We start from the raw sequence: 13,678 nt of genomic DNA, 5'->3' as shown, positions 1-13,678 counted from the left end.
ATGTTTGTATACTTAAAAATAATAATAAATAAATAAATATTTTAAAAAAAGTTTTATATTTTTAGAATAAGGTTGATGATTTACCGCTGATCGTCTTGTCATATATATAGGTATATTTTTTAATAAAACTTTACTGGCTTTTATTTATCACAAAACACTTATAAAACCGTTAATGATTTGAGTTGAGTTAATGCTTATAAACACATTATTGTTTATTAAAATTAAGACTACGGTAATATTAGGTTTTCAACTGGAACTTTGGAGAAAAATTTGTTCGTTACTCGAGCGCAAGCATCCACTATTTGTTCAACTGCTGGAGGTGCTATGTCCTTCATTATTAACTCCCAATTCTCATTTAAAAACTTCAATGTTGTTTCAGCTGGAAAATTGCAATAACATTTCTTTAATTATGTAAAAAATAACGTAAATACAGAAAAACTTTGATATAACGGACTTCTATTTCATGAACTTCGGATATAACGGACAAAAATCCGGTCAAATTATTGACCAGATTTATATTATCCACTGACACTTCGTGATGGAATTGCATTTTTAATATATTATTAGATTAAAACCAATATTTTTAGCTTTTCCACTTTTTTTACTTTTTTTATTTATTTGACCAGCGACCGGGTTTCGTCGTTACCGACATCAGTCTGATGATGTCGGTAACGACGAAACCCGGTCGCTGGTCAAATAAATAAAAAAAAGTAAAAAAAGTGGAAAAGCTAAAAATATTGGTTTTAATCTAATAATATATTAAATTATTGACTATTCGTGAGATAACCAATTATATTATTTGCTTTTTTGTAATTTTAGAAAGTTGATCATAAAAACACAGCAAACTTCAAAAGTGCAAACAAAATTTGATTCCTTTTTCATAGCAGGATTACCGAAAGCAAGATCGTCGATATCAAACAGTAAAGCCGCTTGTGCACTGCACGGAATTTTACCGTCCGGCAGTCTGGTTTTGAAAAATAAAGCCACTACGACAGTTTAGCGTGATCGAATTTACGCGCATCGTGATTACACACCGATCAAGAAATATTCGCTCTTGTATAGTCGACATTACTTATGAGTTTTTAATAATTTTTCTCTATTTTCACCACATTTACACATTTGAATTTCATTTTAAAATCCTTGTTAACATTGAAAAATGGCTAAAGCAATTAATTTTCTATAATTGAAAGCCATCTTTTGAATATGATGTCAACTAAAAACTGTAAAGTTTTCTGATAAAAATCTTTTACTTTTAAGTAACAGATGGCAGTATTAGTTTTGGATTAAAAAAAATGGTTACAAAAGGCAAATAGTAAAAAATAATCAAATTAGATAAAAAGGTTTGGTATTAAATTATTTAACTCTTTATTTAGGTGTCATGTTTCCTTATAAAAAGGGTTTATTTGCTTACTTAAAGGATCAAAGAAATAATTATTTAAACTTACCAAGAAATTTATTTCCATTATAAAGATTTTTGAAATCAAATGTTGCTCGGTCTAAATCGTAGGATTGCTTATAGATACTTAGATGCCAGTAGTCCTTTCCTCCGGGTCCTTTCGAAGTATCAAAATTATATCTTAGGTGGAATGTCATGTTCACTAAAAAATAGAGGTTTCTCAAGTTATTTGTAAATTAATTAACAATTATTTTGACATACAATATATACATACCGTTGGGTAATATATCCATAATTAAACACGGTTATTGGATTAAATTCTACTTTTATTTTCATATATCGCTCACTCCTTTCAACAACGTCATAAATCAAAAATCGTCAATTTTCAGTTGTGCATGTTTTCGGAATACCCAGAAAATGTACTATATTCTAGCAAAAGCGGCGTATTTTTTACTTAATATTTACCCGCTACAGGGCAGAAAGTGATGTTTTTGTATTTTGAAGAAAAGGTATTGTTTAATTATTTTTTTGAATATACTAAATATTTTTCAAATGGAGAAAAAACATTCAGGTTTTACCTAAAAAGATCTGTTGCACAGTAAAAAGTTCAATAAGTGGCTTGATATTTATTTTTAATACATTTTACTATATTTTTAAAACTTTAAAAACTATCTCCAGAAAAATACAGTTTTTTTGATATATGACGTTGTTGAAAGGAGTGAGCGATATATGTAAATAAAAGTAGAATTAAATTCAATAACCGTGTTTTATTTTGGATACATTACCTAGCAATTCAAAATGGAATTCTACCAATTGTCTGTCTTTTGAATATGTTTTCTTATTTTTTCGTCATTTTGTTCACCCCGTAAAACACAACCGTTTAGGGGTTGAATTTGCTCCATCTTTTTTGTATGGACTTTTCATAACTAGGTCAATTTTTCGACAGCTTTACTAAACTCTCCCATAATTTATTTATGCAGTACCTAACGAGTACCTACTTTACTAGTTATAAAAAAAAAATACCGCATAAGGAAGGATCATAGTTTACTGATACATATATGGTAAGTATCGTTTAAAACAAATAAGAATCTGTTTCCCATTAGTATACTATTTACTTGATAAAACAAAAAATAATTTAGTTCCCATCGGTATCTCATTAACTTGTTATATATTGGTTAATACTACTAAAAATAAAAGAGGTCTAATTTTATAAAATGGATTGATTATAAGAAGAAAAAAACTTACTCAAATAAATAGTGAAGTCTCCATCACCTTGTATTGGTAACACAACAACTCTGCCATCTACTTTGTAATGTCCTTTCATTATAAGATTGGCTGTATAGTCAAATTTAGCCTTTTTGGTCACTAAATTTTTCCTGAAAATTAAGAAAACGGGTATTTCGAGTGAAAAATCCCCACATCTTACAAAATCAGTTTTTCATATGAAAATTGCGCATGATATTTTTTATACAATATGTAAGAGATGATTTGATATGAGGGATTAAGAATTTCAAATACTTGAAAGTGGTCAAGTCAGAAGTCGAAATAATCGATGGGTATGGTTTTGTCCGCCTCCGTAGTGTAATGGTCAGCACGCTCGGCTACCGTTCTGGAGGTCCCGGGTTCGATTCCCAAGGGGGGTAAAATAAATATGAGTGATTTTTTTCACTGTAATATTTATTTGATATTACCCTAGACTGGTACCTGAAGCGTAGGGCTGATCACCTTTCCTTCATGTGTAAAACGATCAGGATAACACTGCGTTTATATGACGCAGTGCCCTATGCACCATTGGGGTGCGGATAAGGGTTTTATAATTATTATTATGTATGAGAAGATACATTCATGAATTTGGAAAAGGTGAAGATTGTTCCAAGGACAGATTGGTGTGGCGTTCTATTACCTCTGCCTAACCCTGCGGGAAGTGGCGTGATGGTTGGTTAGATAGTAAGTTTTTATTTATTTATTAATAATTGTAATCGATTTGTGTCACGAAAAACATTTAATAATTGCTCAAAACCTAGCGTTGATCGGTTTGGTTGGTGAAGTCAGTTAAAATTAACTCTTGGCGAGTAAAAAAACTTTTATTGGATAAAAATTCCCGCGTAATAATTTCGATTGCATAAAAGGGTCATTTGCACGCCATACCTGACTAATTGTTATTGATTCCTACATTGAATCACTGCACGGAACTTTGTTTTAATTGGTCAAGTAAAACATACTTAAGTAACTAATAATTAATTCCCTTCAAATGGAACCTGAATATATATGACATTGCAACCTTCAACCGGTCGCTGATTTGCTAGACTTAGTATCCAATATTATCGCAGTCGCGAAATTATGTAACACGCAACAGCTTGAAGGCTATGTGAATTTTATTTTCCGTTTACGCACGGAGGTTTTTTAGCTCTAAAACTAGTTGCATGAGTAACACTCTACAATATCGCTGCACTAACTTCATTGCATTACGTCGGCTTAATGGTTACTTACAATTTTACAAGATTTAAGTAAAAAAGAACTCAATAAACTATTTTATGATGATATGGCGAAAATGAATTGAAATTACATCCTATACTTACTAATCCAAGTAAGCAATTTTTATATATGTACTTCCGAATTCAATAAACAAAGGGGTCTCTAAGTTTTTATTTTTGCAACTAAAATAAGACATCAATAAAAAAATCATCAACAGTTTTAGTATTAATCGGTGCACATGACTTGTAAATAATTCTTAGAAATTCCTTAAATGCTTTTCGCAGATACTTTGTGGCACATATTATAAAACAAATAAATCTCAAACTTCGTTTTTAACCGCTTCTATTTTTGGCACTTTTTTCCAACCGATTTCTACAAACACCTTGTCGGTTTCAGGGATGGATATGTATAAATCCATCTCTGAACGTATTTATTAATTTATTATTTTTATTTCAATGCCTTTGCTTTTCTTTAATTATTATTTTTATATTGTTTATTTTTATTAGAACTATTTCAAAAAAGTCAGAATACATTTTTTAAACCGAATTATTTTTTAAATGATCTAATATAATTTCAAGTCTATTTATATTTATTCTTGTTTTACAACAAATCAATCTTTTTAAAAACCATAAAAAAATACATAATTTTAAAATGATTTATACTTTTTTCATTTTAATTCAATTCATGCTAATAATTGGACAACGTACTATTAAACGATTGTCAGATTTTAATCCATCGTATGGCTCATGACGCGTAGTGTTTTTTTCAATAAAAAATATTGCCTCCTCGTTTGCGAGAGATTTATCAGTTATATAAATACAATTATTTTTATGAATATCAATTTAAATTTTTAAAAAATGTCTCCATTCCAACCTAAAACACAACGATCACATTATTTAGCCCTAAATACGAGTTGGTGGAAATTAAATGCAACACTTGCGTTTAGAAGCCGGTTTAAGGTAAATCCTTGACATCTATGTTTACCTGGTACCTACGTTCTTCAGTACATGTCAAAACACGTTTTTCTGAGAATAATTTATTGTCAAATCACATCTTTATTAAGAACATGCAAAATAAATGTGTTGGTGCATAAGTATGTGTGTGACGACGTACGTGATTTCGTAAATGTAGAGGAAAATCAATTTTACGTTTGAATGTTATTATTATTTTTTTCATGTACTTGGTTATTACATTAAATTATTAAAAATGGAAATTACACGGATGTCAATTGATCAATTTACATTTGAAGTGCAAAAACAAAGCCATAGAAAAATGTTTATATTATGTATTTATATTATGATAAGAACGACGTATGTAAAAAATTAAGCGATTTACTAATAAGAAAAAATGTTGACAACACGTGGGAATATATCAAGTAGTGTATGTCAGAAGTGTGTGTGTTTGTGTGAGTATACATAGATCTAAGATGAAGTAAAGAGATATATTGTGGGACGAGGATATAAAAGAATTTCATTAATTGATTCGGCACTTTGTGTCACTTTGTGATAAAATCTATCAATGTTTTTGAAATTTCACTTGGTAAATAGTATTGCATTTTGGTAATGTAAAGTCATTTTGGTATGTCAAAGATTAACTTTTCTTTAGACTCAAGTATTTTTCACCCTTGCATATTTCGCTCACTCCTTTCAAGAACGTCATATATAAAAAATCGTCAATTTTCAGTTGTGCATGTTTTCGGAATGCCAAGAAAATGTACTAAATCCCAGCAAAAGAGGCATATTTTTAACTTAATATTTACCCGCAACAGGGCAGAAAGGGTAGTTTTTGCATTTTGAAGAAAAGGTGTTGTTTAGTTATTTTTTAAAATATACTAAATATTTTTCAAATGGAGAAAAAACCTTCAGGTTTTACCTAAAAAGATCTATTGCACAGTAAAAAGTTAAATGAGTGGCTTGATATTTATTTTAAAATATTGTATTATATTTTTAAACTTTAAAAACGTTCTACTGAAAAATCAAGTTTTTTTGATTTATGACGTTCTTGAAGGAGTGAGCGATTTGAAGAATTGCTGTTATTACACATAAATCACCAATTTTTAAAAAACAAATGGATCAAAAGTCTACTCACTTGAATTCGTTGACTTTGGTGCCGCTTAGTCCAGAAAGGCTGACGTCATTGAAGATAACTTTCAGTCCTGGCGCATCGATTGATATCTTGTTGAGAGTAACGGGTTCAATGCTCGGTATGTCCAACTCCTTGATCCCTTGCGTGAATTCGTAAATAATTGTCTGGGTGACATTCTTCAGGCACTTGTCAAAATTCGGATTTGATATACTACATGGTTTAATGAATGAAGCTGAAAAGGTAATAAAAAATCGTATATTTTGTTCATGCTGTAGATGATAGTGATTGAGGCGATTTAAATCATAACTAGCTTCTGAAAGTACTGTATTACCATTATATGTACCTCATTTTCAGATAATTATGTTCATATTATTTTTTGACATCTCATCAAAGATGGAGAAGAACATGGAAGTCTGGGCATTTACGGGGCTGACGACCGTCAAAGGTTGGTTTAGTGATCACTTTACACACATGTAACATTCACTAATTCTACCCATTATTGACAACCACATTATTTAAATTCTTGGAAGATCTATATATATGAACCAATTTCGAAACATTGTTCTTGAATCACTAGAACTTCACTAGAGACATATATTGGTGAGATGAAAAGAAGCTTTTTATTGAGCAGAAATTATTTTCTTAGTATGTGAGGTCCGAATCCTGGATTATATCATTTTCATTTTTATCATTTAAGCTTATAATTTTACCAGATAATTTATTTACAACATTTTGAGTGTGTCCAAATACATGTTCACAAATCAGGATTATAATACAGATTTGTGAACAACTATTTGGACACACTCAAAATGTTGTATTATGTACATAGTTTCAAATTTAAATTTAAGAGTTATTTTTTTATTTCCCCATTTTCTCAGCACACAATGTATTCATAAACAAATATTTGGATACAAGGATAATAACTACTCAACAAACTAACCATTGCGCCACTTACCCGTAGGGATAGGGAGAGATGATAGAACGGCAAACAAATCTGTCTTTTCAAACAATCTTCGCGTCTTCCACATTCATGCATCTCCTCGTACATACCCGCTGATTTTTCCGACTCCTGACTTAACTACATTCAAGTATTTGAAATACTTGATCATGCCAAGTTTTCCTCGGTCTTCCTCGGCTTATATTACCTACTACATTCGCTTCATATTTTTTTTACTGTTCTTACTTCACTCATTCGATTCACAATCCCAAACCATTTCAATATACCTTTCTTAATTTAGTCACTAATTAGCGGTATTACTAAAGAAAAAATATTTTTCAATTCATGAACCGTTAAAAATCAATAATATTGATAACATAAAAATAATGATAAAAAAACGCTTTTAACGAAATTATAATTCAGCCAACTTAATCGAAAATTTGCATAATAAAAATCGATTATGTAAAAAAACAACATTTAGGAGTTTTTTAAATCATACTTTCGTATGGTGTATGGAGTGTGTGGAAGTTTTTGGTAAGGGAAGGGTAATTAACTATGAGAATTTCAATGTTTTAGAATTTAGGATATAAACCCTGATGATGACAAGGTTCTTGTTGAAACTAGTTGGATAAAGTCTACCAATAAAAAGTGGTTAAATTTTATTTTATAACGATTATGTATACCCCAGTACATTTTATGTAGATGCAACGCTTTAAAGAGATACTGTTAGATCTTCGGTATTATATATAACCTTTTATGTCCTTTGAAGTATGCATTTATAGCAATGCGGGCTTAATCAATTGCACATTGAAAATTATACTGGTATAATTATTAAAAATATTTTTAATTGTTAATTATATGAAATTGTGTAGTTGAGGTTCTTAGATCTATGAATGGAATATATTTGATGAGATACAGATGAGGTAAATGAAAGAGTTCAGGGTGAAGGACATTTCTACTATAAAGGAAAGAGAAGGAAGCTTGGCACAAAATTAATCACCCAATCGGAAGATGTTATAGTTTTTGCAAATGGCGTCGTACGTCAGTCAAATTTGACATTTCGCTCACTCCTTTCAAGAACGTCATAAATCAAAAATCGTCAATTTTCAGTTGTGCATGTTTTCAGAATGCCCAAAAATGTACTATATCCCAGCAAAAGAGGCATATTTTTAACTTATATTTACCCGCTACAGGGCAGAAAGTGTTGTTTTTGCATTTTGAAGAAAAGGTATTGTTTAATTATTTTTTTAAATATACTAAATATTTTTCAAATGGAGAAAAAACCTTCAGGTTTTACCTAAAAAGATTTGTTGCACAGTAGAATGCTCAATAAGTGGCTTGATATTTATTTTTAATACACTGTTTTATATTTTTAAAGTTTAAAAACGTTCTCCTGAAAAATCAAGTTTTTCGATTTATGACGTTCTTGAAAGGAGTTAGCGATTTATGAACTAGACAGCTGCAGTATAGAAACATATTCAAGGTGGCGCAAAATTAATCATCCCATTTTGTTTATAAATAACTTTTTTATTAAAGAAACAAAATGATTTTCAGTAATGAAAATCATTATTCAAACCTTTATATTTTTGTTTGTTAAGTGAAAAGCATGATATTCGTCAAGTGGCTGCCGCCAGTGTTGATAAACATTTGTGCCCATTTTATCAATTTGTTTGTAAACTGCAGCTGTCTAGTTTATACATTTTAAATATGATTGACGTACAACGTCAATCGTAATCTTCCGATCCTGTAAAAGAAAGAAGAAATTCAAAAGTTCGTATTTTATATTATAATATTATTTGTATTTAATGTAACGTGATAATGAAGGTAATTTCGTGATATTTCATCTCATTTATATTTTTTAAAATATGTGTTTTGATCCATCTCTGTAGTGTAGTGGTAAGCGCGTTTAACCACTGTGCTGGAGATCCCAGGTTCAATATCCAAGGAGGTCAAAATAAATATGGATGAGTATCACTCTTTATTTATTTAATATCACCAGGACTGGTACATGAGCGCAGGATCACCTTGCATTCATGCAATTATTGATCAAGATAACACTATATTACTATTGAAGTATAGTTTAACCATAAAACATTTGGAGTGTGTCCAAATACTTGTTCACAAACTTGGATTATCTCCAATTATAGGAGATATTTTTCGTATTATTTTTTGACATCTCATAGATGAAGAAAAATATGGAAATAGGATTATATGTATATATATATGGAACTTCCCAGAATTCGAGTAGTATGGTTATCGAGTATGGGTAGAATTGGTGAATGTTACACGTGTGTAAAGTGATGGTAAGCCCCGTAAATGCCTAGACTTCTATATTCTTCTTCATCTATGTCGAGATGTCAAAAAATTGTAAGGATATTTTTTACATATAAAAAATATCGCGTGCTAATATTATTATGAAGAATATATTTTTATTTCCCTCGTTAATCAATTGTGTTCATGTCAGGTAATTATTATAATTTATTATTACGATGATTGTTTATTTAAAGGAAATGCATTATCAATCCGCATTCATAAATTAAGTAAGATGATCATATGCAATTACTCTGTTACGAGTATATGGGGGATTAAGTCCTAAGCATTGCTATTATTTGATACTGAGAAACAGTCGGAGGTATTTTATTATGGTTATTTTAATGATATGAATCTTATGATGTTCCAGCGATACTTCCTGTATAAATTTATTTGCGTAAATACTAAATAAAACGTTTTCAACAATGGCTTTATAAGAACGGCGTATTATATTAGGTTTATTGATAGAAATTGGGTCATCCTTAACGGATTTAAAAACGTTGTTTTATTATGCAAATTTGTACATATAAGGGTATGCAACCCCGACCACCTTACGTCACGTATTGTATAGAAGATTTCAACTGAATTCTGCTACGCCTTATGATATTAAATTTGAAGTTATTCGTTAAAAGAAGGTTAAAAAGTGGGTCCTCAATATAGAACTCAATCAGTATATAACTCAATAAGTGTTTTATTTTATTTTTGAAAAAGTCGGTCTACTGAATTTGGCATTACTTAACGTTCTAGTGAAATTAAGCTATGGCTTATGCTACACCGCTTATCATGTTTCTACTTGGGTTTGGACTAATTAAATTTATTAGAAAACGTTAATTAATTCTTCCAATGTAATTATGATAAGTAAAATATATTTAATAATCTAAATCATAATTAAATTAATATTTTCATAAACTTTTCATTAATAGTCAAAATTTCTAGGTTCGAAATCCCTGTAATACAATTTAACTTATATTAATATTTAATTTACGTAATATAAGTTAAATTTTAAATTTAACTTAAATTATAAAAATACATATATTAAAGGTCTCATTGAAATATATTTGTATCTTATAAGAACAGAGATATTTCTCTAGTAAAAAAATTCTAATTGCTGGATTCGTACATTCGATATTAATTATTTTACTGAAATATGTTCTATGATCATGACATCATATCAGATAGTAGTGTGTATAATTATGAACGTCGAGATAAAATTAAATTTTTTAAAGAAAATAATTTATTTATTTATTCATTAGATTATCTTTAATAGAAATTTAATAAAAAGGTTAAGTACTCTTTAAACAATAATAACATAATATGGGTATTTCATAGCATGCGTTGAGACAATTTATTTGTTATTTTTTTACTACATATGTATTTAATAGTACATTATAGACGATTGTTAGAAAAAATACAATAAAAGTATGTATTTTTTTGTATTCCCAAGATAAAAATAAAATATTTTGTAAAAAAAAACTATAAACTGAGGATGGAACATAAAAATATTTATAATATTATTTTTGCAAATTACCACCCTGACAGTTTTAATTGAAAAAATTACAATCCGGAATTTAGATAAAATTAACTGCCGAAAATACTGTTTTAAAAACAATCAATATATTTTAATTACCATATGGTAAAAGTCTATTTATTATTTGAATGTTTCGATATAAGTATGCAATGGTTAGAACTAAAATTCTACCCCAGTCAAACCTCACTTTAGTTAGTGAATACATGGTTAATGCGGATGATCGAATATTATAATGTCCGCAAAATATGGCACACTTAAACTCCATTTCTAGGATGCTAAGATTGTATAATAATTTAGAAAATACTAATAATGTGACCATCGACATATTTAATGATGGCACGGAGAAATACAAGAGAACTGTTAGCGGATTGGTGAAATCAATTTGAAATTGATTTCACCAATCTGGTGGAGTCTTGAATTTTATACCTTATGTAGCGTAGTTTAATTTCACTTTTTATTTTTACTTCTAATTTTTATTTTTATTTTTCTTACTTCATTACTTTTAATTGTTACTACCCTTTTTTTACAACCAAATTACTATTCATTATATATGTGTTTAACCTGCACCTTTATTGTTTCTGTAAGCTTGTTGTGTTCCTATCTAATTGATGAAAAACATCAAAACTATTTGTGTTACACTGTATTTCGTTTATTGTAATATGTTTTTCATTGTTTGTGAACCGTAAATAAATAAAATAAAATAAAATAAAACGAATGATTTAACATAGGTTAGTGTTGAACTTTTCACAATTAGGAGCATGACCAATCGATTTCTTCACAAAACACATGATTTAAGCCATGATGATGCTAAAGTATTGTAATTTTCTCTACACAGGAAAAAAACAATACCGTGTTAGAACTGCATTTTTAATAAATTGAGAAATTTGCACTTCTTAAAAATAATTCAATTCAAACTCTTATCTTACTCCAATGGTGCATACGGCACTGCATTATACAAAAACAGTGTTATCTTGATCGTTAACACACGAAAGAAAGGTGGTCAGCTCTCCGCTTCAGGTACCAGTCCAGGGTAATGTTGAATAAACATTAGAGTGAAAAAATCACTTATAATAAACCATAAATTATTAAACTCAAAAATCGACATAAATTATGATTTAAACATGCAATATGATACAAAATAAATTGACTCAGGAAACCAAAAAAGTTTATGACTTTGAAACGGATTGAGGAGTAACCCGTCATAACCGCATGCTGTTAAGGAGTCCGGTGGGTTAGATAACTATATAATATTTTTAAGTGAGTGAGTTCTTAGTCTCATTTTTGTCAGTTAATTATACAAAGTGATCCAGTTTGTTTATGTTCAATTATGACAAATTATATTTACTTACTTTAAATTATAATTTTGTGAATTTTAATCACTAACCATAAACTGTCTGTTTTGAAGAAAAATGGAGGAAAATAGAAGAAAAGGATTTAGAAGAAAAGGAATTAGAAGAAAAACTATCATTTTTTTATCAAGGTTTTTGTAGTATTAAAATATATATCAAAACACTTGCAAAAGACCACTCTGGAGTTTATTAACGTAAACACGACTAGTTTAGAGAACTTTAGATGCCCTCAATAGGTGAAAATATAAACTGTATTTTGACCTGTTACTGAGGACGTATGTAATTCTCGAAACAAGTCGGGTTTACGTTAATAAACTCTTAAGTAAACTTATACAAGTATTTTATTATTATATTATAATCATCATGTTATTCCACAAAGTTAATGCCGAATTTAGATGTAATATAGTATCTAGTATTTCATTAAAAGATTTAACATATTCACAGTCGATATGTTTTTTTTAAAATTTAATGTCTGTAATAAAATGACACTATCAAAACTCCCTGAATGTCATTTTATAAAAAAAAACAAACCCTGAAAATAATGCAATTGTTTTCAAATGCTTAAACGTGGAGTATGTTTAATTGAGTCAAGTGTTTTATTATTATATTTAAATCTTTACGTTACTCCATAAAGTTAATGCTAAATTAATAAATAATATGGTTTATACTTTTTCGTTAAAAGGTATGATATATTCACAGTTAAAAACATTTTTTTTTCAAAACCTAATGTCAATAGCTAAAGTGACACTGTCAATACTCCCCTAATGTCATTTTATGAAAAACAAAAAAAAAAACAGTGCAAGGTTTATTTTTTTTTTCATTGGAAGGATTATGTTTAATTGACTCACGTATTTGATGCTGCGCTAAAATCCCCGACCCTAAGAGCACGAGACCTAAGACGAGTGTTGCAAGAGTGGCCATGAAGCTTGTGTCACAGTACCTGCACTGACAGTCAGCACTGCAGAACACCGAACTGTTCCAGTAGCCTACTTGTATGAGAGTGCCTACTATTTACCATAAATCTATCCTTTATATGGCTCCCATCTGGAAAATCTCGTGCCAAGAAAATTCTACGTTTCATTCACAAGACGATTCCGATAGATTAAGATGCAAGTCTGCACTCTACGACCCTTTTACACTAAAACAATTACAATTGATGTTTTTAATTGATTCCGCAGTCACTTTGTAGTAATATAAACACGTCAATCCAAATTTGGTATTTGATTTTACTTAGAAGTATCACTTTTTCTTTAAAATCCATTGTTATACGTATTTTGATACTTTCTGCACCATTTTACGGTTTTTAAAATGATGCGAAATGCATCGAAACACATACCAAAATAGATGTTATAAAATAAAATATAAAAATTTCTACATTAATGCGGAATTCATGTGGGATAAATTACATAGTTGTTATTTCATTTTATAAAATGCAGTTCTACCAAGAAATGTATGTATAAAACTTTAATCTAACAAAAGATTTAAAAAAAGTGGTATTTAACCAGTAAAATAAAATTCTTTGTTTGTTAGTAAAATATAAACAATCGATTGAGAGATGGTGTGTTTTTTATTGTTTTAATATTTTAACAAAAAATATA

General features: G+C 29.2%; 1 protein-coding gene across 1 annotated transcript; it reads right to left on the bottom strand.

Moving 5' to 3' along the window:
- Positions 1-37: 37 nt before the first annotated feature.
- On the bottom strand, positions 38-13,080 carry LOC148312847 (circadian clock-controlled protein daywake-like). Its single transcript, XM_088272235.1, has 5 exons — positions 12,929-13,080; positions 5,960-6,188; positions 2,642-2,772; positions 1,446-1,598; positions 38-379 (listed from the first exon to the last, which is right to left on the bottom strand). The coding sequence occupies exons 1-5, from the start codon at positions 12,999-13,001 to the stop codon at positions 228-230; spliced, it is 738 nt and encodes a 245-aa protein (XP_088128361.1). The 5' UTR covers positions 13,002-13,080; the 3' UTR covers positions 38-227.
- Between the last annotated feature and the right edge of the window lie 598 nt (positions 13,081-13,678).

Source organism: Brachycentrus maculatus, unplaced genomic scaffold (genome assembly GCF_059751285.1).
Source record: "Brachycentrus maculatus isolate JH-2025_06_01 unplaced genomic scaffold, ASM5975128v1 h1tg000031l, whole genome shotgun sequence".
NCBI lineage: Eukaryota > Metazoa > Arthropoda > Insecta > Trichoptera > Brachycentridae > Brachycentrus > Brachycentrus maculatus.
Note: the sequence above shows the minus strand (reverse complement) of the source record. Positions and strands in the feature narration are given on the sequence as shown.

Coding starts and splice junctions, on each gene's coding strand:
- LOC148312847 (XM_088272235.1), bottom strand. CDS start 13,001: ATGGCCACTCTTGCAACACTCGTCTTAGGTCTCGTGCTCTTAGGGTCG. Junction 6,189..12,928: donor TTTAGCGCAGCATCAAATAC/GTGAGTCAATTA, acceptor TTACCTTTTCAG/CTTCATTCATTAAACCATGT. Junction 380..1,445: donor TAATGGAAATAAATTTCTTG/GTAAGTTTAAAT, acceptor GCAATTTTCCAG/CTGAAACAACATTGAAGTTT.